At 42.3% G+C, this 25,182-nt stretch overlaps 1 protein-coding gene across 5 annotated transcripts in view; it reads right to left on the bottom strand.

The window, feature by feature from the left end:
* COL12A1 (collagen type XII alpha 1 chain) overlaps window positions 1-20,291 on the bottom strand; it is a 128,428-nt gene extending 108,137 nt beyond the window's left edge. For 4 of the 5 annotated variants that reach the window (XM_051855515.2, XM_051855516.2, XM_051855518.2 and 1 more), the window contains exons 1-10: window positions 20,152-20,291; window positions 17,160-17,267; window positions 9,659-9,775; window positions 7,658-7,801; window positions 7,152-7,211; window positions 5,020-5,283; window positions 4,679-4,843; window positions 3,674-3,847; window positions 1,167-1,457; window positions 357-959 (exon numbers count right to left, since the gene is read on the bottom strand). In XM_051855515.2, coding sequence (XP_051711475.1) covers window positions 357-959; window positions 1,167-1,457; window positions 3,674-3,847; window positions 4,679-4,843; window positions 5,020-5,283; window positions 7,152-7,211; window positions 7,658-7,801; window positions 9,659-9,775; window positions 17,160-17,232 — 1,891 coding nt within the window. In that variant the 5' untranslated portion in view covers window positions 17,233-17,267; window positions 20,152-20,291. The remainder of the gene's footprint in view (window positions 1-356; window positions 960-1,166; window positions 1,458-3,673; window positions 3,848-4,678; window positions 4,844-5,019; window positions 5,284-7,151; window positions 7,212-7,657; window positions 7,802-9,658; window positions 9,776-17,159; window positions 17,268-20,151) is intronic. The other variant, XM_051855519.2, reaches the window with a different exon arrangement.
* Between the last annotated feature and the right edge of the window lie 4,891 nt (window positions 20,292-25,182).

Here is a 25,182-nt window from a genome sequence, read left to right as displayed (position 1 = left end):
CTTCCCCACTTCTTTTCTCCCTTTTCCCTCTTCCCCCTCCCTCCTTCTCTGTTGCTCTTTTAAATAAATAAATACATAAATAAATAAACCTTTTAAAAAACAGTTCCCAGTTGTTATAGGCATTAGAGAACAAAGAGGCAGAGAAGAGTGGTCTCCTCCTCTGTATCTCCCTGCCTCTCAAAATAAATAAAACAGAACAAATAAATAAATCATCTAATTTCAATCATTTTGAATAAAGAAAAGCTGCTTTTTTCCTGTATGTTAAAAAAAACTGAAGAAATACATTATCCATAATTTTGGAACCAAAAATACATTGTTCACAAAGAGGTAACTTTCACACTCCAGAGTCTGCTAACCTTTTTTCTTTATAGCTGCCAATTCTTGCTCAATCCTAAGACAGATAGACTGTGTGAGTTCAAAAGATATCCTCTGAAAAGCATCAAAATCCTCCACTGTGAACACGTGGGTCTCGGCAGGAGGAGAGGCAATAGCTTCCAACTCTGAGCGAACAGCATCCTTCACACCAACAGCAAAGATTTCGACATCTGAATTCCTTAGTTTTATAGCAGGATCTCTGAAAGCATCCGATGATTTTCCATCAGTGATAAGAATCATGACTTTGGGTACATTGCTTCTTGAACCTTTGCTAGGCACAAATATTTTTTCTCTGACGTAAGTCATTGCTTTGCCAGTGTTCGTAGAGCCTCCTCTGTAGGGGAAGGTGTTTATTGCTTCAATTATATCTTCAACCTTGGTAAATTTCTTCAAAGTGAACTCAGTATGAGGATCTCTGCTATATTGAACAAGACTTATCTGTACTCTATTTGGTGAAATTTCAAAACTTTTTGCGAGAACTTCCAAAAAGGCCCTCACTTTAACAAAGTTTGCAATCCCAATACTATAGGAGCCATCAACCAAAAACACAATATCAGCTTTTATATCCACACCACGTGAGCATTCTGCAAAGAGAAAAACATCCCATTAAATTCCAAAAACAAATATAAATTAATCATTAAAATACAGATGTCAGGTTTCTTGGCAAGCATGAATCTTAAAAAAAAATCCGTTGAAAATATTTTGTTTAAAATAAGTCTGAACTTCAAGTAAGGCATACTGTTAAAAGGACCTTCACATACACCAAACCTTCTGATGCATCTGTAACTTACCCACTTGAACTTTCATTGGCTGAGTCTTCTCCATTATTGAAATGGGTTCGCTGGATGTCAATCCTTTCATGGCGGAAACACTGATCTGGTACTCTGTGTCTGCGGAGAGGTCGCGAATACTGAGCGTGGTTGTCTGAGGCCCTACGCTCAGAGCGTGGTGTCGGCTTCCTGTGGTCATTGGCGTGAGGAGAACTTTATAGCCAGTCACTGCACTGGGAGATGGATTCCAACTTAGCTTAATGTATTTTGATGAGACTTCCGTGGCAATCAAATTTGAAGGAGGCTCAACAACTACAAAGTAACAAGCAGTGATTAATAATGAGGTGTAGCTTTATTAAGTAGGTCTTTGGATTTGGATCTTCAGTTGTCCTTATTCAAATTAACAATGTATATCAGGAACAGTTGCCCAATACCCTTTCTCCCCTGAGCACTTCACACATCACCTTTATCCAAAGTAGGCACTCAACAAATATTAATTAAATCAATGATTCATTCAATTCTTTATAAAGCTTTTCCTCTTTTAATAATGTCATAAGAGTAAAACTACAATCTTTGAAACATACTTTGTAATATAACAAGAAAGAGAAAACTTTAGCAGTTCTTAAGTGCCAGATTATTTTAATTTTAAACAATTTTATTCCCACTTCAGGGTAAGAAAAAAAAGCCTCAACATGGTCACAGTGGCACCATAGGTGAAACAACAGTTCATAACACATATATTGATACATAAATGTTGCTAATTTAAAACACCCTGATCCTCAGTGTCAAGCATAGCAACACACTGAATAATATAAACTATTTTAAGATATTTCAGACAAATCTTCAAAATTCTAGATTGATCAATGGAATCAACTATCCAGAAGATATAATTCTAGTGTTTTACAAATCAGCCTGCAAGACGCAGGTGGAACAAAAGGGAGGTGCTTACTCATCACCGCCTCAAAAGGCAATCAGATGTTGCACATGAAAGTGATGCTTAAGTGAGAAGTAGTGGCAGGGCAGCCAAACCTCTTGAGTAATGCAGACACACAAGTCAGAGAACAAAAGCTAATGCAGAGAACAGACTAATGCCAGTGGAAGAGAGAATACTCAGGAAAAATGTGAACAATTGTGATGCAGCCATGTTTCCCCTACCCAGAGAATTCAAACAGTGGTAGAACAAGGTTTGCTCTCCCCTGGCATATACACAGTGAAGAATTAGGGTGCTCTAAGAGATTGATTAGAGAGGTAATCAAGGAAAAGCAGAGGTGAGAGAGATGAATTTTATAATTCTGAGCAAAATAAAAGTCAGACATTAGGCAGTAAAATAAAAAGATTTGGAGCCCATGAAGTAATGAGAAGTTATGAGACGGAATTAAAGCCAATGAGCATTGCCAAAACACGCAGGATATGGAGATTAAAGGGCTTATATGACTGAAGATGCAGCTATTTAGAACTTACTTTAATCACGTGTTGATTCTAAGGCTTAAAGTACAGCAATCATGGAAAAACAGAAAGGCTTTGAATTGTGACTTTGAATCTTCAAAAGGATACTTATGAAAAGTCTTTTGAAATGCCCTTTCTTTCCCTCTGCGTATTTAGAAGTAGTAACTGCTATAAATGGGAAAATTTTCCAGATGTAGGAAGATCAAACTGGCTGGTCCTTGGAATATCCTTAAATGCTTTGAAAACGCTGCACAGAGTACAATAATGGAAAATCTTTGTCCTTAGCCAGTTAATAGAAAAAGTGTTATTACTTTAAGTTGTAGAATACTAAAACAAATGTCTTTCCAGCCAGACACTGTTTAAATCAGAGTGCAGAGTAATTAAAGCAAATACCAGAAGAGGGTAATTATGGACAGATGCTTATTGTATGCAAAAGAGTCTTTAAGTTAAGTTGCTTTAAGTCTTAGGCATTTGATGCAGAAGTTAAGATGCTGTTTGGGATGCCTGATTCCCGTATTGGAGTGGCTAGTCTCAAGTACAGGCTCCTTTCCCAATTCCAGCTTCCTGCTCATGCACACCTTGGGGAAGCAGGTAATGGTTCAAATGTTTGGGCCCTTGACACCCATATGGAACACATGGGTTGATTTCCATACTCCCTGCTTCCACCTGGTGAAGCCCTGACTGGCAATTAGGAAGTGGACCAATGGATAGGAGCTCTCTCTCTCTCTCTCTCTCCCTCTTTATCCCTATCGCTCCCTCTCTCTCTTCCTCTCTCCCTCTCTCTGCCTTTTAAACAAAAAAATTATTTTAAAAGGCTTTAAAGGAAATAAAAAATCAAAACTTCTTTTCCAAAAACAAAGCTAAGAACTTTACAATGAAATAAACGTTTTTATCAAAAGTTTCACTGGTCAGAGAGGGATGATAAAATGGAAACAACAACTTGAGTTACTGAAAAACAATACAAATGGAGTACACAGAGAATCACTGAGTGGTATGTGTGAGTATATTTTAGGATGCTCGTAAAGCTATCAATGATGGAAAATGTTAACACAAAGGGAACACTCAACAAACAAGCCACTCACCTTCTTCTCCACTAACCAATTCACCAAGTTGTTCATCAACACCTGAGCACACCTGGGAGATGATCTCATTCTGAATATCCACAATTGCATCAAAATTGGCTACATTGAAAACATGGTTCAGTGAAGGTGTGGAGGCAATTTGTTTGAGTTCTTTTGCATCTGCAGCTTTAATACCTTAAAAACGAAAGGACAAGGATTTTTTGAATTGGGAAAAGTGCCAAATTGGAGAAGTTCTTTGCTTTCCTACTCTCACAACTGAAGACATTTTCAAATCCTTATTAAGTCATCAGAATATTTTTTGCTTCATAATGAATGTGCAACTGCTTAGATGACAAAAGCATTTTATAATTCCACATAAAGTGGCCAGCCAAAGAGGAAAATGAGTGGTTAGTAAAACAGAGTGGGCTCTCATCCGAACCATGCCATCATTTGTCTCTGCCATCTGTAAAGATAATACTTTTTTCTTCCAGAGTCCTGAATGAGCTGGAGCCCTCTGAATTCTTCAAGTATTACATAATATAGGAAACACATAAAAAACACTTAATGATAATACAAGGAGGATCTTTATTAGAATCTTTGGCCCAGTATACTTTGGAAAGTAGAGAACTGACACAGAATATGAATACCACTTCACTTAATGCACTTGCTGAGGGGTAACATGAGGGAAATAGGTAAGAAGAAAGTTCACTCAAAGATAATTTGGCATAATATGACATCATAAAATGCAGGGAATGCTTCTAATCACAATCCTTCCTTGAGGATTTAATCCTTCATTTCCCAAGCAGTAAGTTTATTGAAATAGTTCTTTTTTGAATGTTCATTAACTTATTTTCCCTTGATTTTCATTTTCAAGGTAACATATTTTTCATTTACATGATAGTCAAAGGCTAAATACCCCACTAAAAAAAGAATTTAACAAACAAAAATACCATAGCACAGCAGGAATATAGACAAGGGCTGTAAACAAGTAGTTCTAAAATGAAAATAATTAACTAAACAACCTACCCAAGGAGAAAACTTCAACTCCAATATTACGAAGCTCTCTTGCTGGAATTTCCACCTCATCCTGAGATTTGCCATCCGTGATTATGATTGCCACTTTAGGAAAGCCAACTCTTGCTCCAGCAGACTCCAAGAAAGTGTTTTTGACTAAGTAATCAATGGCATCCCCTAACAGAAAAAGGAATGTGTTCATTCACTCCGGAATATACAATGTTGCCAAAGTCAAAAAATTATGTGATTAATTTCAAAATTATTTAATGTATGATAACTGTACAATGCTTAAATTCCTTTCTTAAGTAGACATTTAAGTTATTTTAAACAATAACAAAGTCTGAAAAATATACCTGTCATTGTGTTGCCACCTTTATATGGAATTCTTTTAATTGCAGCAAGAAGTTCATCCCTTTGGTAGTACTGGTTTAAATTAAATTCAGTCCTGGTATCAGAGCTGTACTGAACAACTCCAACCCTTGTCTTCTCTTCCCCAATGTCAAAAGCAGACACAAGAGCAGCAATAAAGTCTAAGATATACTTGAAATTATTTCTTCCCACACTCCACGAGCCATCCACAAGGAAAACTAAATCAGTCCAGGCACTAACGGAGCATTCTGAAATACATTTGATGTGTTTTTAATGATATATTATTAAATCAATCCATCATCAAGACATACCAGCTAACACTGCAAAATTGTTGACTCCTTAAATCATTCTGTTCGTTAGAATATATTCACCCATTGTTCTTTAACCACATGCATAAAAGAATATAAAATTCTGTAACACACATAGAAACATTTTGAGTGCCTTTATCAATCTTTAAGCTGCTATATAGAACATTACACAAGATGAGATACATAGAAATACAACCTGCTCTATAGTAGCATATAATCCACATATTTGTGCTTTCAACCTACCCTTTTTATAAACTATATCCTCACTTACCTTTTCAAATACAAATTATATAAAGCATCTTGGAGATATTCAAAAGAAATTAAGCAAAATGTTTTCATTCCTGGGTATTTAAAAACAAATAAATGCAAAATAATCGCAGTACCATTCAAGCAAATGCAGTTGAACTGAAGAACAGAACAAATTTTTAAATATTCTTCTGAATTTTTCAATATAATTAAGGTTTGTATTGGGTTTAGTCTACAAAGTTAATGTGGTACAACAGAAGTGACAAGCATAACAGGATGCAGCACAGACAAAATATCTTGTCCTGATTATCAATGTATTCAAATTTGACAACTAAAATGTACTTTTACTAAATAAACAGAGATAACTATTTTAATTCAAAAGTAAAAAATTCCAGTGGTATCCTTAGATTAGTAAACTACAAAGATAGGCTTTCATAACTGAATGTATTATTTTTTTTTCTCTCTGTGATGGAGGGGATCAGGTTGGTTTTCATGAAAATCTATATCTGTAGGCAATACTGAGTAATTTTCTAAAGATGTTTTTGTCCTCAAAATCACTTGGTAAATAATAAATAAAAGTATTTGGCTAGGAGAAGTAAAGGGTCTTGGAAAATCTTGCAAACCAAACACAAGTTGCATGCTTAAATGTTTTTTGCACACTATTTAATAGGTCAATTTAAGTCTATTAAAAAGTCCATATTTGGCATAATGCTTTGATTTAGAATAAATATTGATGTTTGGAGAAAATATTTGCACTGAAACTGCATACTATAAACTTCATTTCAGATTATTAGACATGTGAAAGAATGAAAAACAGTGATCTGGAGGGAAAATCTGCAGATAAAGGAGGCTTCGTGTTTATAATCTTTTTATTGTATTTCTGGGTCATAAACCCAAGTTTTACAAGGTGGAAAATCAGAAGTCCAAGAAACCCCTTAAGGGCCATCCCAGTAAGTCAGACAAAGCAGTATAAAAGACAAAAGGAGGTTAAACTGCAAATCCTAGTCTAAATAAAATTGCTTTCATCTGATTACAAATGCACCAATTTGTCAGAGATGTCTTACAGAGACTCTGGAAAAGGTTGTGACTGCCAAGCAAGGCCATGTAAACACTCTGGAGATGAGCTTAACAGACACCTAGACGCAGGCATTTTCATGGCAGTTGTATTGCTTCAAACACTAGCTGAGGTGTTCTCTCTCATGTTCCACTCCTATATTTCTCATATATTCCTAAGAGCCACATATTTCTACAAGTTTGTCTTTGAGAAATGGGTTGAGTCCAAGGAGAAGCTTTGTTTTTCACTTCCTATGAAATTCCTACAGAAGTTTGGACACATGCAAATTCAAAACACTCCCATTAAGAGGAATATCAAGTAAATAGAATGAAAACTTAGAAAGTCCTAACAGGTATATACCCACTTGCTTATCCATTACTGTTATATTGTCTGTGTACCTTCCAGATAAAGCTTATAGAAATCAACAAAGGAATAGATCGATTAATATATTTAATTAGACTATCTATACTGTATTCGTGACTTCTACAAATCCAAGGGAAACACTCACTTTGTATCTCTGTTTTTCCAGGTTTCTTCTCCCCTGCCTTTGTCGGATCACCTGTTTGAACTGAATCAAAACCTTATTATTACAAAAGGAAATGAACTCAAATATTTCATTAAAAGAGAATAAATTCAAGCATGTTGTTTTAGCTATTGCCTTCTAAATATATGGTAATGCCCAGCTGGTCAGAAAACAGTGCCCAAAAAGCATTCTCTTGCAAATACATTATTTTCAGTGAGATTTCAGAGATATTTTAAAAAAACATTGACATTGTTGCCTGGCAGAGTTTAATGTTTTTAATAGTTTTCACTCATAACATTCCTGCTGCTTCCAGAAACTAGGGTTATAAATCAGGAATGAATTATTCATATCTGCCAAAAAATAGGATTATAGGAAGAATAGTTAGCACTGATATAAATTAACTTTGTGTAATAAAAGATTAAATCTGAATTCCAAGACTTTTGCTGCAAAATAAAAAACATAAAAGTACTTGAATTTTTATGTGTGCTTACTTGTTAGTTGGCCTATAACTGGCACACTTTCTTCCACTTCATCATATGAAGTTATTGTCACCACATACTCTATTTCAGGTATAAGATCTGATAATAAAGTTTCAGTGGTACTAGCTGCAAGGGTAAATTCTTTAGTGGGCCCATCTGGAAATACAATAAGGAAAAATATAAATGCAGCAAAACTTTTTCACGTAAAACAAAACACAAAAACACTATAGTTCCCAAATGTACTCAAAATCTTAAAAAATCCAACACATACATTTTTTCAAGACATTCAGATATTATTTTCTGCTGTCTTCCAAAACTAACATTCTGAGTTCCAGAAATTCAGTAAGTGGACTAGCATTGTTGTTTTTTATTACAATCATATTCAATACTTGCTTGAGGGCTCAGGATCCCTCTGGATTAAAGTATATGAGAGTATCAGACTAAAACTCCCTCATTGATTTTAGAGACTAATAGTAAATAACAAAATGTTCATAAGAGATATATAAAACAGAAAGAAACTTAGAATTATCCAAATATATATATATATATATGTATGTATGTATAAATAAAGATAATTGGAGGAAAGCAGAGAGAGAAAGAAAAGGAATGAAGACAAACTCAAGGAAAACAAACCCCATAGGTTGAAATTAACCCCTAGTGAGAAATAACTTTTTTAGGAAGAAATGCATCTTCCACATGCAAATGGATGCATGCCTGGATGGGTAACCATGGTCCTCTGAATTGACTGAACTGGGTAACAAAAGTTTCAAGGTACAGCTTACTGCTTACTTAAATGGTAACAATTCTATTCATTCTCAATTCAATCAGGAAATAATAGTTCCTAGGGACTAAGTGCCTATTAATATTTTTAATTACATTGAATTTTCACCAAAACATAAATAATTAGGAAAAGTAATAGGCAGAGAAGAACTCTGAGACATGCTCTTAACTTACATGTGGAATATGCAAAACCAACGAAGATCTCCCAGGGGACAAGAAGACACTAGGGCTCTCCTGGGTTGGGTACTCCTAGCGCCAGTTTTGAGAATGCTGGGAGTCAGTAATTTCTAATAACTAGAAATTGGGTGGGCTCTATTTGAACTGTTTTTCTGCTTTGGAATGAATGGATGAATGAATAGCAAATGTATTAGGAGAAAAAAGATTCAAAGAAGCAAAAGTAAATTCTTATCCCTTTTTCAAGTTTTCAGATCACATATTTTTTAAAGTTTCCTGATAAATCAGCATTTAAAATCATTAGTATTTTTAGAGAGCCATAAGATAAGCAAACACAGCTCTAGTGATAAATTATGTTGACATCATGCATCTCTACTGTCAACCAGTCTAAGACTTCTTCCTACCACTTGGCCAGGGTTAGTGAAATGGTTATTTTCTCATTACACTTTAGAACTAAAAGTTAACCAAAGGAGACTGATTCTCCTCACTGGAGCAACCCTAAAGATAATGCTTGAGCACAACAAAAACCAATTTTTGTTTCATTTTCCAAGGACTCAGCCTAGGGTCTACAGAATTTACCTTGCCAAAGTAAACTTTTGTGGTCACTCACAGTATCCCAGAATAATGTTTTCTGAGTACTAAAATTTGTAGGCCCTGAGTCAGTGTAATAACTCCATCATCACTTGAACTTCAAAAGTTAAAAAGATTAGGTAATTGAAGAAGAAGGCCAAGAAATTACACTTTTATCTTATAAAATCAATGATTACTAACAATATTATGATCCGGTTAAAAAAAAAGTTAAAAATCCATCTTCAATAACAGCTTCACATACCAAAAAAAAAAAAAAAAACCCACACAGAAAACATGTTAATAAAAGGTCAGCACCATAAAAATATAACAGGGGGTACCAACCCGGAAATCTAAAGACCTGAATCTACCAACTCCTTCAGGCTTTCTAAACCTAAGCTTCTTCACAATGAAATGGAAAGAGAAGGAGGAGACATAATTATATCATTTTTTGATGTCTCTGCCCTAAAACCTCAACATCTCAAAACTCACCTGTTGTAGGGTCCACTGTTATTCTGTAACCCACAATTGGATCAGCTGGTCTTGCCCATGACATATGCACAGTATTTTCATCTATAATTTTAAAATTCAAGTCTGAAGGTGGATCAACTGCAAAAGAGAGAGTAAACATTAGTTACATTTTCCGATGTTACCAAATGGCTAATTTAATTATTGAATTGTGATGAGCAAAGCTTACTAAAATTGTCTTTGCATAAATTTGTTTCCAACAAATATAAAAGATAACTTGTTGGATAAGAATAAAATTAAAAGCTGACAAGATATGACAAAACATCAGAGAGTATACATATTACAGAAGACAGCACAAAACACTTTTGATTCTTGAGTTGCTAGGTCATTCAAGAATGGCCAGCAAAATCAAGCATAATAGAAACATATTTGGATACAAGTACATACAAGTACAATGAGATCACATATAATAACCACATATGCAAACAATTCACATAACAATTAAAGGAATTCCAATACATGCTGAATGCATTTTGAACAAGCATGCCAAATCACAACCTGCTTACAATCATAGAAGTTAATTTAGAACATTTTGACATAATACTTTTTTTCATAATTGGGAAAAGAATTAATGGTGTTTTGGTTCATTCTCTGCATTGTTGCCTTGCTATTAATTGTGTTTTTTTTTTTTGATAAATCTCAATCTGTGGCAGAGATGAAAAAATGCATTTTAATGAAAAGGAGGAATCATGGGAAACTTAATCATGTCTCACGAGGAGATATATATTTAAATGTATATTCACATTCATATAGATAATCAAAAATAATAAATGTTAATAATTTATAAGATATATATACAGTGATATACAGATGTTTATAAAACTAATATTCTGCCTGTTTACACCAACTTGCTGTATGTTTCCAAGGTGTAAACTAACACTGTTTTTTTTTCCTTTGCAGCAGGTATACTCCATACTAGAAATGGCATTTTAAACCAAAATGCCAGTATGGTCCTTTACAAAACAATGGTTAATTATTAAAAGACAACATCAATGTTTATCTATGGACATTTATTTACAGAACTTAAAGAAACAGTGAAGAAGGATGAGCAATCTGAAGACATGACTGTGCATAAAAACTTGAAGAAGCCAATGACACGAATAACTGCATAGTACAGAAAGGAATAGTTTACATACAAAACTGTACAGCATCATGCATGTGTCAATGGAATGTTGACTTGCTTTTAGTTCCCCACAATGAACAAAAGCCTCCATGTACAATAGTCATTACACAAAGACGTTTCCAAAATATTTTATAATGATATTCTCTCTACAATGTTCATGCCCCATCATGCAGCACGGGACTGACTCACTGTCAGTGCATGGTCAATGCATTTAAAATTATTACTCGTGAAGCAAGTCAATAAAGTAAGATGATTTTCATCCATACTCTTCTTAAAATGTTTTTAAAAGTATTCCTTATGAGTCAGAATTTTTGCATCTGTTTTGAGTGATTACAATCTCCAGTTAGATTTTTATAAAGGTCAATTAAAATACAGTAGTAGCTCTGAGACATGAGTCATCGAACTTAACTGGGGTTAGGGGTTTATATCATATTAATAGCACATTTTAATGGAAATAAAACAAATTAAGGAAACATTTGCTTTAATGAACTGCTGCTACCAACTGGAGGAGATGACTTTGTATTTTCACTGGATATGCTAGGACTGGAATGGATGTTATTTTCTTACTATCCATACACAGGCAGTGAGATTAGACTATTAATCCACATGCATAGTTTAATTATGAAACACTTTTCTGTTTGTAATTATATCGCAAAGTTCAGCCGTAGTTCTCACTTAGTATAAACAAGCATGCAACAAATGTTAATAGGACAATAGGTATTAAGAATATCATTATAAAATATTGTTCCAATAGCAATGGCTCAGGACAAATTTAATGCAAAGGCAGACACAACTGGCCTGAGCATGCTTTTAAAAACTCAGTACATGGAAAAACAATACCACCAACCTTGGAAGGAAATTGACCTGAAGCAGCAGACATTAGGTTAAAACTGCTGGAGGGCAGCAGCGGCCCACCTTGTTGATATCCAAATGACCAGGATTCCAGATAAACTGAAAAATTGACTGTGGGGAAAAGTCTTTAACATTTCAGAGGAGTTTAAGGTGTCCGTAGAAACCCACATGTGGTGCTTGGGAATCAAAAGCAGGGAAGAATGGTTGACCAGCATGTGTACAACAGAGAGCCTACACCGCTTTTCTTCTGTCAGTGTTATCACAGGTACAAAATTCAAGCTTGTCATTCTATTTGTATGTTTGTTTCATGAAAAAATAACAAAGTAGGTGTAAATGTATGACTCAATTCAACTTAAACCCACAGAAAAATATACTTTTATTAATTTTGAAAATACTCTCTTCTACATAAAAATAATCCACAATCACCCTTGCATCCATCAGAGTCTAGTGTTCCCTAAAACAACACTGATGCTGGAATGTTTAAAATATTACTAGCTACATATGAATTATAATTGCAAATAAAATAGTTTCATATGAGAATCTCAATCAAGAGAAATAGAACTAAAATTACACATAAATAATGATCATCAAAAAACCTGAATACAGACAGTGAAAAACTAAGATTTTAAGTATGTGTAACTATAGTAATTTAATCTCATCTTTATTAATAATGCTTTTTTGTTATCAAAACTCAATGTTTGAAAAGCCTCATTTTGCTGAGGCATAAATTGGCAAGATTTAGGACATTGTAGGAATAATAATAATAATAGTAGCTAATACTTGCTAAGTGTCTTTTACACAATAAATGAAAGTTAGTCTCTTTATATGTTGTCCCTCTTTTTTCTTATAACAACTCAGTGGTGGGCCTTAGTATCCTTGCTTTATAAATGACTTGGTGAATTGCAAAGAGGTAAACACAGTTGGCAGCAACATTTTGATCCCACAGTTTGACTCCAAAGAACACAACTTTCTGCTATACTAGATTAAATGCAAAAAAAAAAAAAGAAATATTTCAAATATTAACTTTTAGAAACCAATATTTATATACAGTTGCCTGTAATATGAATGAGTGAGGGGCCGGCACTGTGCCATCGTGAGCTAAGCCTCCACTTGAGGCACCAACATCCCATTTGGACACCAGTTCTAGTCCCAGCTGCTCCTCTTCCTTTCCAGATCCCTGCGATGGTCTGTGAAAGCAGTGGAAAATGGTCCAAGTGCTTGGGCCCCTGTACCTGCATGGGAGACCCAGAGGAAGCTCCTGGCTCCTGGTTTCGGAACAGCCCAGCTCTGGCTGTTGTGGCCACTGGGAAGTGAACCAGGATGGAAGACCTCTCTCTCTGTCTCTCCCACTCTCTGTCTGTAACTTTACCTCTCAAATAAATAAGTGAAATCTTTATACACACACACACATATATATGAATGAGTTTGCCAGAGATGAATGAACAGAAGGATGTATGGAAGGAAGAATGGATGAAAAGGAAAACAATAAGTTTTCATTAAGTGTATATAATGTGTTACTTACAAAGCAAATGTGAGAATCCACTACTAAAGTATAATCTGGATGAACTAATGAGACCCTTAATCTGGTATCTGAGATAACAACACTTGAAAGTATAATAGCCAGAGGGAGGAGGTTTTAGAAGTATGCAAAGTATGATGAATTTTCTATACTCAGTAGGTATTAATTTATGGGGTTTTTTTGCAGCATTAGTATAAATAAATGTAATCATCTGTGCCATGTCATGGAAAGTTATTTCATTTGGATTTACAAGATACCCAAAATAATCAATTGAAAATTTAATATTTCAGGCAAGCAATATATTATTTTGTACACATTACAAAATGTATTCTTTCATTAAATTGACTGAGTCGACCAACTGTGAAACAAAATGTGGCCAAACCAGCACTAAACTATGACTAGAAGTCCTGGGACTTATCTGTGCTGTGTCCCTCAGTAAGTATATTAGATTACCAAATTGTTCAGCTTCTCTGGGCCTCACTCTCTCATTAGAAAAACTAGAAGATTAAATTATCACTAAATTCACCACTAGTTTGAAATTTTTATAATGAAAATCAGACATAGGATTATAGAACTATATTAATTCACCTCTGAGTGAAGACATAGAACAATTAAAGCTTGTGACCTCGGGCCAGTGTTGTGGCATAGCAGGTTAAGAAGCCACCTGTGACACCAGCAACCCATATGAGCACTGGTTCCTTTGTGTCCTGGCTGCTCCATTTCTAATCCAGCTCCCCTGATGGCCTGGGAAAAGTAATGGAAGACGGCCTGAGTATAGGGGCCCTGCCACCCACATAAGAGACACAAATGAAGTTCCTGATTCAGCATGGACCAGCCATTGGGGCCATCTAGGGAGTGAATTGGCAGTGAGAGATCTCTCTCTGTGTGTCTCTCCTTCACTCTCTGTAACTCTATCAAATAAATAAATAAATCTTTAAAAAATAAAAACTTATGGCCTCAACTCACTGATGAATTGTTATTCCATTGTTCATTACATATTATAAGCTATAAATCAGACATGAAAATCAGAACTATTTTTCACAAAATGTATATTCACCTCAAATTTAGAGTAATTAGAAAGGTATCCATAAAGGCATAGTGCTAAATTTGGTAAAGGATAATTAACAAACTACATGATACTTAATGAACTAGAAGTAACTCACACACACCGGGTCATACAAAGCACTAGCCAAGTTATGAAGTTGATAAGTCTATTCTGTGGATAGCAATTACAAACACTGCAGGCAAAAAAAATAATAATTTTCACCATTATTTCTATAAGACAAGATAGCATAATATAGAAAATATAGTTCCTCATACAAGTAGGCAAAGAAAAAACACAGGATAAAGATAGCACCACTACAAAAAGAAATACAAATGCCAAAATCTTTAAATTACTATCAAAAAAGTACTGGTTTTTCAACATATAAATTTTTAAGTAAAAATTGGTCTGAAAACAGTATGAGTACAAGGGTAAAATTATGAATCATGAAAGCAAAAGAACAGTAACTATGACTACTTTAGGACTGAGATCAAAATGGCATAATATCAAATAAAGGTGAAGAAGCTGAAATTGTGAAACACCCCCAATCTTAATATTTCAAAGGAATTCAGTTTCTAGACTGTTGTCCCCAGAAAAGACTCTTGGGGCCACTTAATTGGTAGTTAACACCACAGCTGTGCTGTGCTGTCCAGCACGGAAACAAGCAGACACATGTGACTACCAAGCACTTGAAATGCGGCCAGTTCAAAATAAAATGTGCTACAAGGATAAAATACACACCCAATTCCAAAGACTTAGTACCAAAAATGTTAAAATAGCTAATAATTTTTATGCGGACACATGTTGAAATGATAATGTTAGATTAAATAAAATTTCTACAGTGCCAAACTGGAGAATAAGGCCAAAATCAAGGAGGGAAATCCCATTAAAATAGAACTCCCAAGTACTGACTGAAGGGGGTGGAAGACAGGAAAAGACAGCTTAAGAAAGCAAAAGATGAAACTGTACCAAGTGGGAATAAATACAAATTTAAAAGATAAATACAAGTAACACGGAAATAATGGGAAATACACATAGTAAAACATTCTTTTTAACTGCACTTTGTTAACCAATCATCCAATTCTGAACTGATTTTTGTCCACTTATTTCAATTCTTACCTAACTCTCTTCCTAAGAATTCTCAAAACATTTTCGAATATTTATTTGCTTGAGCAATAAATGGGCTACTTCAGTGAAATATCTAAAACTTATCCTTATTAGGGCTTCCAGAAGTTCCTCAAATTAAATTTCTTCCCAACAATGACATAGACAGATCATTTTAGGGCTGGTGTGACAGGTCGAGCAGCCTGAGTTACTACCTGCAACACCAACATTCCATCTGAGTGCCGGTTCGAGTCCCAGGTGCTCCACTTCCAATCCAGCTCCCTGCTAAGGAACCTGGGAAACCAGCAGAAGATAGACCAAGTGTTTGGGTCCCTGCCACCTACCTGGGAGACCTGGATGGAGTCCCAGGTTCCTGGCTTCCAAGCCCCAGCCCTTGTGGCCATTTGGGGAATGAACAGCAGATAGAAGATCTCTTTGTCTGTCTTTCCCTTTCTGTGTAAATCTGTCTTTCAAATAGATAAATAAATCTTTTAAAAAATCATTAGAGCTAGGCTTCCTTGAATGCTACTTTACGAAGCCATTCTGAAAAGCCTTTACAGTCACAAAATACAATCAGTCTAGAAAAGCCAGCGAGCCCGTCACTTTCCCAAACACTCCATACATATTGGATACTCTCTGCTTCTCCTAAATTTCATTTTTGTACCTGCAGTCTTGAAGTAAAAGTTTTTGTTTTTTTTTTTTTAAATCTCATTATTGTCACAACACAGCCCCACTTTTGCAACAACTTCAAGAAAAGCACATCTTCCCCTGGAACTTGCATAACTGCCCCATGCGGAAGTATTTCTCCTTAACTTCAACAGGGGCATTTCCTTATTGGGGGAAAAAAAGGATGTCTTTTATGTCATCACCCCGGTTTACCTTGAAGAATGATAAAATTAGTTTTTCGGGTCTCCAGTGACAATTGAGGAAGAAACACAGAGGTCCCTAACGGGTTAATGCTTGGATCTAGAAATGGGTTGCATATTGAGAAATCGAGGAACCAAGTGTACACAACAACAGAGGCCCTTCCTTTTCCAAAGGCCCCACAGAGCGTTTCCGCGAGCCCACCTCACAGTCCCAGGCTGCCTCCCGGCTCCCTTCAGAAGGAGGGAGTCTGGGAAGGGCGCTGGGAGTGGCGCCTGGCTGCTCTGCCGCAAGGCAGCTTCCCGGGCTAGAAACCTTGGCCCAGCCCCAACCTGTCTGAACCGCACCGGTCTGCGCCACGTGTCTCGGAGCAGCGGGAGTCAGACCCGGGCGGCAGCGACGCTCGGACACGTGAGCACCCTGGGCTCCTCGGTCTCTGCTCGCCACCCATCCCCCGCATAAAACACACAGACGCGCGGAGCTGGCGCTGTTGCAGTCCTTTATTTCATGCGGTCCCTCAAGTCGCAGACCCGACCCTGGTGGTTACCAGCCAAGCGAGAGCGTCTGCCCGCGCGCCGGGGCTCCTGGGTACGGCCACCATGTGGCGTCCTGTTGGTAGAGCCGGTTGCAGCCGTGCCCGCTCCTGGGCAGCTGGTCCTCTCGGGAGTCGGCAGTGGCGGTGGCGGTGTGGACAGCACACCGCAAAGACAAGCACAAAGAGGACCACACAGCACTGCACGAAACGCATGAAGCAGAATACGAAAGAGCTGGCTGACAGCTGGGAAGTGGACAAACCTCGGGACAAGGGCGTGATTCTCTGAAGGAGAGAAACCACCACCGGAGAAAGCACCAGGTGCAGGGGAAACAGAGCAAGCATTAGAGGCAAGAAAAAATGTGGGCTTTTTTCCTTTCTCGAATTCTGCAGTGTCAACTCAGGAAGGAGGAAGGAAGAGTCTTTTACCTTCTGCCTCAATGGAAGACAGGAGCAGGGCCGCGCCCAGGGCGGCCAGCGCTGGGGGAAGCCTGATCCGCATGCTTGGTCTCCCAGCTCAGGGCCGCATGAAGGGATCTGCGGGAGGAAGCAGTGACCGCATGAGAACCGGGTCTGGGCAGGCCTGGAACCAGGTTACAACTGTAGCCTGGACCCACTCCAGAACTCGATCACATTTGCCTTAATAACCACAGGGCCCACGCCAGCACATAATGGGCCTATTGTGGATGAGTGGAAGTCAAGCTCAGCTACAGAAGTTTAATCAGGGCACCAAGAGGGAGTTCATGTTTAAAGAGGGTCCTGTGTTCCTGGCCACTGGTCTGCTTCGCATCCTGGGTGAGGGCATTGCCAGCCCCCACATGACTTCATCCTGTCAGGGTGATGGCTAATTCAGAAGTCACTCTATCCCATACCCAACTAAATGTCTCTTCCAGCTGGAGATTGTATTTGGCTGCTTTTTCCTTACTGCTGAACTCTTTAGGTAACTGTACTTTAGTGGTCTCAGGGTGATTTGGAAAAGTATAATAAAGCTCCTTTACACTCTTTTTTCTTCATTCTGTTCTGCCTACAAATAGGCAGCTCTTTAAGGTCTGAAATGGAATATACAGAAGGATGGCAGGCCCCGTGGAAACCTGAACCTCCTGCTAACTGTGTTGTTTCCACATCTGATAAATCCTTCAGCAGAGATGAGGGGACAAAACAACTCCAAAACACTTAATGAAGAGACAAGGCAATAGGAGAGGCAGAACACCCCTTTGTCTGTTCTCCCAAGTCATTTTTAATGAAAAAGTCTCATTCATGTAAGTAATCTTTGCATTCTGTGTTCATTTGTCCTGGAAAATTTCAATTATGTCCACAGCAGGATATACTCTGATTCTTTAACTAAATTATTAATTCCTTAAAGACAAAGAGTTTCACCCATCTTTCGTGGTTTCCCAATACACAGTAGGTGCTTCATCCATGTCGACAGAATGGAATCACCTAATATATGCTAGGGTCTGACCCAGAAACAAAAGCTACTGGCAATGAGCTGAACTGGCAAGGTGCCAGTGGTGAACATAAAAAGACTTGACTGTGGGGTCCATAAATTTTTGTAAGGCAGCAGGCAAGGCCCACCGAAAAATGGAAAGGGAAGGGCACAGTCCAGCTTTGGAATTGGAAAATGAGCCAAAGAGCAAGCCCTCCCTGAGAAAGGAAGCTGACAATCTCCAACCACGTCTTTCCAAAGTATTGGCACAAGGCATTCGGGCAGCTTCCCTCAGCCTGGGTGTAAATTGTATTTTAAATGTCTAATGAGCAGGCGTGCCAAATCGCCCGGAGCTCCTTTTTATGAAGCCAAGATGAAGACGTTGGCGCTACACTCCGGCTCTAGCAAGATCTTTCTTCCTAATTAACAACTGTTTGACATTTCTAACCCTCCTCTCCACCCATGAAAAGCGAGAGGTGAAACTGGCCCATTGTTCCCGGCATCTGGCCTTAGCTTTGCTATAATAATTTCCAACGCAGTTGGCAGCCGTTCTCGCGAAAAGTTAAACGCTGACAATCGATCCACCGAAAAGCTGTGTGCAGATTAAAAAAAAAAAAAAAAAAAAAAAAGCCACAGCTGAATCCTCAATAAAAACCAGAATGGGCGCGCCGCTGCCTGGGCCTGGAGCGCCACCTATCGACGGCCTGGCTCACAGGCAAAAATGAATCACCTCGCCGCAGAATACCCGCCAGCCCGCCAGCCCGCCAGCCCGCCCGGCATTCCGACCATATACGTTTAAAACAGAAATTCTCTCTTTCTTAGCCAAAACATTTATCGGAATGCCTAGCAACAGCCCATTGAGCATTCTCAGACATACACGTCTGGAAGTGGCTGCCTCGACGTGGCAGCGTGGGCTCTCCTCACTTCACCCCCATGAATGAAAATGAGTCGGGGAAGGAGAAGGGGGCTTAGGCGAGACCTGTCCGCTTCAGCCGGCTCGCCCCTCCCCGCTCGCCGCGGGAAGAGGCCGGGTTCTTAACTTTCGAGTCAAGTTTACTTGAAAATTGCACACAGAGAGACTCCCACAGGACCCCTCCCCACAGGGCCCCCGCGCGACCCCTGCCCTCTCGCCTACCCACCGGGACCTGGACGTCCCCGGGTCATCCAGGGAGGAGCTCGGCGCTCCTTTCCTTTCTTGTCTCGCATCCTCCTCAGCATTCTTTAAAAGGCTGCAAAATGCGGTCTGAGGTGGGAGGCGAGGGAGCGGAGTCCCAGGGAGCCCCAAACCAGTCACCAGAGGGTCCCCTGACGATGCCGACTCAGGGTCCCTTTTCCGCTCCCCGGGCCCCGCTCCGTGAGGGGGCCAGGACGCCCCTCGGCTGCAACCCCTGCGCTCTCCGGCATTGGCGCTCCCCAGAGGTCCCGCAGCCCTGGAGGGGGTCCGAGAAGGACTTTCTCACCAAGTTGGGAGAAGCCGGCCGAGAATGAGTTCCCGAGGGCGGCTCTGACCCACCCTGTAGGTACTTGAAAAGCAGCGGAGGAAGGCGCCGGGACGCACACCCGGGCGCGCAGCCTGGCCCGCCTTCCATACAAAGTGCGCGCGGGGGTCTCGGAAATGCCTTCCCGGGCCCCTCAGAGCCACCGCTGGAGAGGGTGGGGACCGAATGTCCAGGGAACCCGCGCACTCCGCCAAGAACTCCATAGCATCTGCGGATGAAACTGCCCGCGACCCGAACTGCTCAACGGGATGCTTGGCGTGCACCGCCGCCCTGCGTGGGCTCTCAAGAAAAGCCACATTTCTCGCTCCCCCGCGAAACGCAAGCCCACCACGAAATCCCTCTCTACTGACGCACGCTTCTTACAAATCCAAACGCTCTTTGCCCGGAATTTGGGGGTGGGAGACGCTCCCGGCAAGGTGCAGGATACAAGCGAGCCTCCCCGACTACCTTCGCGGAGGACGGGGTGGGAGGATAGGACGCTAAAAGCCAGGCCGACCTGAGGGCGCGGTGACCGAGGTAGCGGCGGCGACAGTGGGTCCCAGCTTCGGGGAAGCCGGCGCTCGGCGTGGCCCGCGCCTGCCCGGGCAATCGGCGCTGCGCCCCGGGAGCACCTGGCGGCCTCGGGCGTACAGGCAGCGGCGGCGGCGCGATCCCGGAGGAGCGGCGGGCGTGGTGGGGCGAGCGGAGAGCTCCGGGGAGCGCGGCAGGCTGCGCGCGGACGCGTCTGGAGCGGCTCGCCTTCGCCGAGTGGGGAGAGACTCCGCGCCGCGGGCTACTTAATAGAGAGAGGGCTGTTCCCAGCTCTCAGTTTACTCGGTTACGAAACGCCTGGGAAGGTGGACGGCTGCCACGGGTGATGTATGCTCCTCCGGCGGTGAAGGAGGTCTACTTTTGGGAACGTGTGCATACTTCGAGCATTCCTTCGGCGTGAGGTGGCGAGCGCCGTAGTAGCAGCGCCCCGCCGGGGGGCGGGGAGAGGGCGGGTGGGGAGAGGGGGACAGCCGCAGCCGGGTGCCCTGCCAAGGGGAGCCGCGGACTCCTCCGCCTGGGGCGGGCCGGGGAGCTCGGGTTTCCCTGGCCCTGCGATTTTCTTTAATAGATTGATTTTTTTTTCTAAGTTAAGAACAATGGGGAGCGGGAAAGCGACTGGTTTCCAGAACCGCGAGGATGTACCGTGCACTGCACCCCCACTCCATCCTGTCCCCAGGCCCCATCAACGCCACCTCCACCTTCCTCCCCCTCCGTCCTGGGTGCACTTAAAACCGATTTGCAGGGTTTCCATTAACTAACTGTCTGCGCACGCGGCGGGCCTTCTGTCTTTTTCAATCTCCGAGTGGCGATTGGAAACGCGGACAGCCGCCCGCACGGGCCTCTGAGATGGGATGGCTTTCCCAGTCCTGTCTCGCTCCCCCGGAGCTTGGGGATAGAACCGGGAATCTTTAGTTTGAGCCAGGAGGGAAGACTAGTTGAAGCCCAGGGGTCCCCAGAAAAGGAAGCCACTAGGGAACAAATTACTTCCACTACAGAAATTTCTCTGCCCAGCCCGGCAGGAGTAAAACTTGGCTTTGGACGGAAGCTCTGCCCTGGGAACCCCGCGGGGTCAAAGGGGCAAAGTGCAGTAGGTTGAAACCTCGAAGGCACCCCCCACACGCACCCTCAGTTACTACTGGAGGGCCTACAGGGACGGTCCCCTCTTTTCACGGCTCGCCCCGTCCACACAGCTCGTCTCTGGGCCCTGAGTTGGGCGGCTGGCACTCGGGGTTGCCAGGCTGCTCAGGGCGCCCGCGAAGACGCCGAGGGCACTCGCACGTCGGCCTCAGAAAAGCGCTGCGGGACGGGCTGTGATAAGAAACGTCGGTGTGGACAGTGCCATCTCGTGATGGGTTACACTGCCCGGCCTGCAGGGGAGCGAACAGTGGAGCAGCGACCCTGTAAATGCTCCCGGTGATAGAAGCAGGGGCTCCTGTCTCCAACATAAACCATAAACCCCTCTTTCCTGTTGATCTGACGTCTGCAGATTCGGCCTTCCCACTGCTGGGCATGGTAACTTCCGACCTTGCCTTTAGGATGACCGGAACTTCAGGGCGCCCCCTATCCCCACCCTGTACCTCTCGCGCTGCCTCCAGAGAGAACGGGAGGAAACCAGAGAGAACACAGGAGGGGGAAGATGGGGGGGGGGGGGAGTAGAAATCGCCACCTCGGCACATTCCCCTAGCACTCACGGCCCACTCGATGTCCAGCTGGGCAGCTCGCACAAAGAGCCCACACAGGGCCCAGGCTTTCCCCTCTTCAGATCCTCACAGCCTTAGTGTTGGCCAAACCCCCCATGCGGGAGCGCATCGAGGGGGCGAATAACCCGACGTGCGCCAAAAGGCCATCGCACAGCCTAGTCGATCTGCAGTACAAAGGAGCCCCTCGCCTTAGCCTCTGCGGAGCGGACCTAAACACCAGAGCCATGCTTCGCCCGCGTCCCGACCCGACACACGCAGAGCGCTGGGGATCTGATCCAACCCGGCTCACAGACTGCGTGGGAGGGGGCAGCCCAAGAACACAGCCTGAGAGCAAGGAATTCCCGCGGGCCGCGGTCGCGGCGCGAAATTTGGTGCGGAGCAGCGGACGATCGCCCTGGCCCAGAAGCCGGGAACTGCCGAGGAAGCTCCCCGCTCACAAGGACAAGGGCACCCCCTGACTAGCCAAGGAAAACTACTTCCTTGCATGCCTGCCCAGTCTGGCTGGGCGTAGTGTTTCGCCCAGATGTTAACCCTGGATGGATTTGCTTGGTTTAAGAAGGGTTCTTTCATGTCGGTCTGGCTCAGAGCTGCAGATGCGTAGATCAAAAGGGGAACCGAGCAGTCGTCCCCAGGGAAGCCTATCACAGTCCTGAGCTCTCTCCTCGCAAAGCTGGAGGCCGCAGTGGATGCAAGAGGTGTCTGACCCCAAGGGTGCCCGCATCGCCCGCTGCTCCTGGAATAGCGTGCCGGGGCCCCTCGTGGGCATATGCTGCTGCTCTAGATATTCTCGCTCACATACTCAGTTAATGCTTTTGGGAAAAGTAGCTGCAGAGGATCTTACACAAAGCGCCTGCTGAAGAGAGAGAGAAAGGAAGAAAAGAAAATCCATGCACAAAACTTTCAAAGTAGGAGGGAAGAAGAGGACATCTCCGCAAGCTAATCTCAAACACTCTTGATCCCAGGGGATACGGGTGCAATCAGAATGCATTCAAGGGGGTACCCAGGGATACACTGTTTGGTCCCTGGAGCCTTTAAGCTAGACTCCCAGTTTGGGAAGAGGACAAAGACGGGTAAAAACGTGAGCACCCCATCCATCGTGCCCCTGTCAGTGGTGCATCCAGTTCTGTCACCCTTGGGATCCTCAAGGCTTGCAGTAAATTGATGATGTTTGTTGACTGAAGCGCAGCTGGGTGGATTTATTGTTTGGTTGACTTCCTATGGCTTCCACTCCTTGGGCCAAATCTGGGATCGCCCTCCCTCTTCATTCTCCTCCAACTCCCACCTCTTCTCCCTCCGAGTCCTGGGTGCCCGGTGGGTCCTGACTCTGATTTCTTGTCCGACAGCGCGACCTAGCGGTCAGCACAAACTCGGGTCGGCAGTCAAGGTGACGGAAAGCAGAGCTTGGGGAGCTGTTGACAGTTTTACAAGTCTTGGGGTGAGCTCTTGAAAATGCGTCTATCTGATTCTCAGGACAAGCTGAGAGGCGGCAGGCGAAGAGAACGAAGGGGAGGGAGCCATAAACTTTCTTTGTACCGGTTTTTTAGACGCCTATAGATATTCTTGCGCCAAAGCTTCAGGGTTCTGGTCAGTTTTCTCCCTAGAAGTGGACAGGCGACAAGGAGCAGGTTTCACGAAGAAGTTACTACAGCCTGCCTTTTTTTTTTTTTTTTTTTTTTTTTTTGACAGGCAGAGTGGACAGTGAGAGAGAGAGACAGAGAGAAAGGTCTTCCTTTTGCCGTTGGTTCACCCTCCAATGGCCGCCGCGGCCGGCGCGCTGCGGCCAGCGCACCGCGCTGATCCGATGGCAGGAGCCAGGAGCCAGGTGCTTTTCCTGGTCTCCCATGGGGTGCAGGGCCCAAGCACCTGGGCCATCCTCCACTGCACTCCCTGGCCACAGCAGAGTACAGCCTGCCTTTAACTTCTGGGCATGCTAAGGGGCTTCTGTTCTAAACTACTTAAATTCAAATTGGCCAGCGTTCCAGCAACAGGTAAGAGTTTCAATGGAGAGTTTCCATTGACAATCTTGGCCAGTGTACCTCGTGGAGCGCAAAGGAGCAGCTAAGATCAAACACGCACTGAATCTGCAGCTCTTGGGGGGCTGTGTGTGCACTTTCCTCAGGGTAGGCTGTAAGGGTCTTGGGTGGAAGAGCTCACACCACCCTTTGAGTTAAAGATGTGAAGGAGGCAGAAGTGGTCTACCTGCTCTGACTCACAAAAGTAGAGAGGCAACCTAACCAGCAAGAGTCAGAAACATTATGTCTTGACTCCTGTGCTCTAGATCTCTGTGTGCGACTCTGGGACACACATATAAAGAGCACTGGCACTTAATGAGCACCGTCTATATACTTGTGCAGGGCCAAGCTCAGAGCAACCCTGATGCAAAGATAACTAGGACAAGGCCTTGCCCTCAAAACTGCCAAGCAATAGCTGCTCACACCTGAATCACCTTCACACGGCCCACTAACATGTCCCAGGAGGTTGTGCCCACCAAATGTTTTAACATGAAAAGTGAGAATCGGTAGACAATCCTCTTTCTGCACCAGCAAAGCACAGGGATCCACAACCATGATTAAAGGAAGGGACGGGGCACACTGCACCCTTCTGCTTTCTTAACAGGTTCTTCTTGGTGCCTACTCCACCCACATGGTCTCACTGGTGTGGAATCAACCTCCCCTATCAGAGGGTGAGTATCTTTGGAGCAGAAAGCTGACACTGCATTGTATATATGCTACCATACAAAGTGGCTCATGGGACCTCAAAAAGTTGTGGTCACATAGGAAACTCTGAAGCTCCAGAGAACACTACATCTGCATACAGGAACTTATTTGGAGGTATCTGTTAGATTCAGTAAAAGTCAAATACTGCTGGGAGTTGATTTTTCAGTTAGTTCTAAGCTCCATGAGAAAAGTGTAAAACATAAAAGGAAATAAATTCACTTAAGAGTTCAGAAAGCAACTCTCTACCACTCCTTCCTTTGCCTCCATAATACTCAATACTATGTAAGTCACCCTTCCCACTACAAGAGACCTGGAATTGATTTTGTAACTATCCAGTTGGCATAAGGTGCAGAATTTCTAGTCAGGTCACAGCTCTGTGTCAACCATTACTGTGTATACACTGACATACACTTTCAAGTTGGTGAAAAATGTGAAAAAATCACAGGAACTCATTTTTCAAGACTTGGTCTGGGTTTTCAAGCTCACTTCCTCTTGAACTGAAATGCAGTAACAATGAAGTCATAGTCAAAAGAGCTCCAACCTGGAGTAGGGTGAAGTGGAACCAGAACAACACTCCAT

The sequence above is a fragment of the Oryctolagus cuniculus genome, chromosome 5 (genome assembly GCF_964237555.1).
Source record: "Oryctolagus cuniculus chromosome 5, mOryCun1.1, whole genome shotgun sequence".
In the NCBI taxonomy this organism is placed as follows: domain Eukaryota; kingdom Metazoa; phylum Chordata; class Mammalia; order Lagomorpha; family Leporidae; genus Oryctolagus; species Oryctolagus cuniculus.
This window is presented reverse-complemented; position numbering and strand designations above follow the sequence as displayed.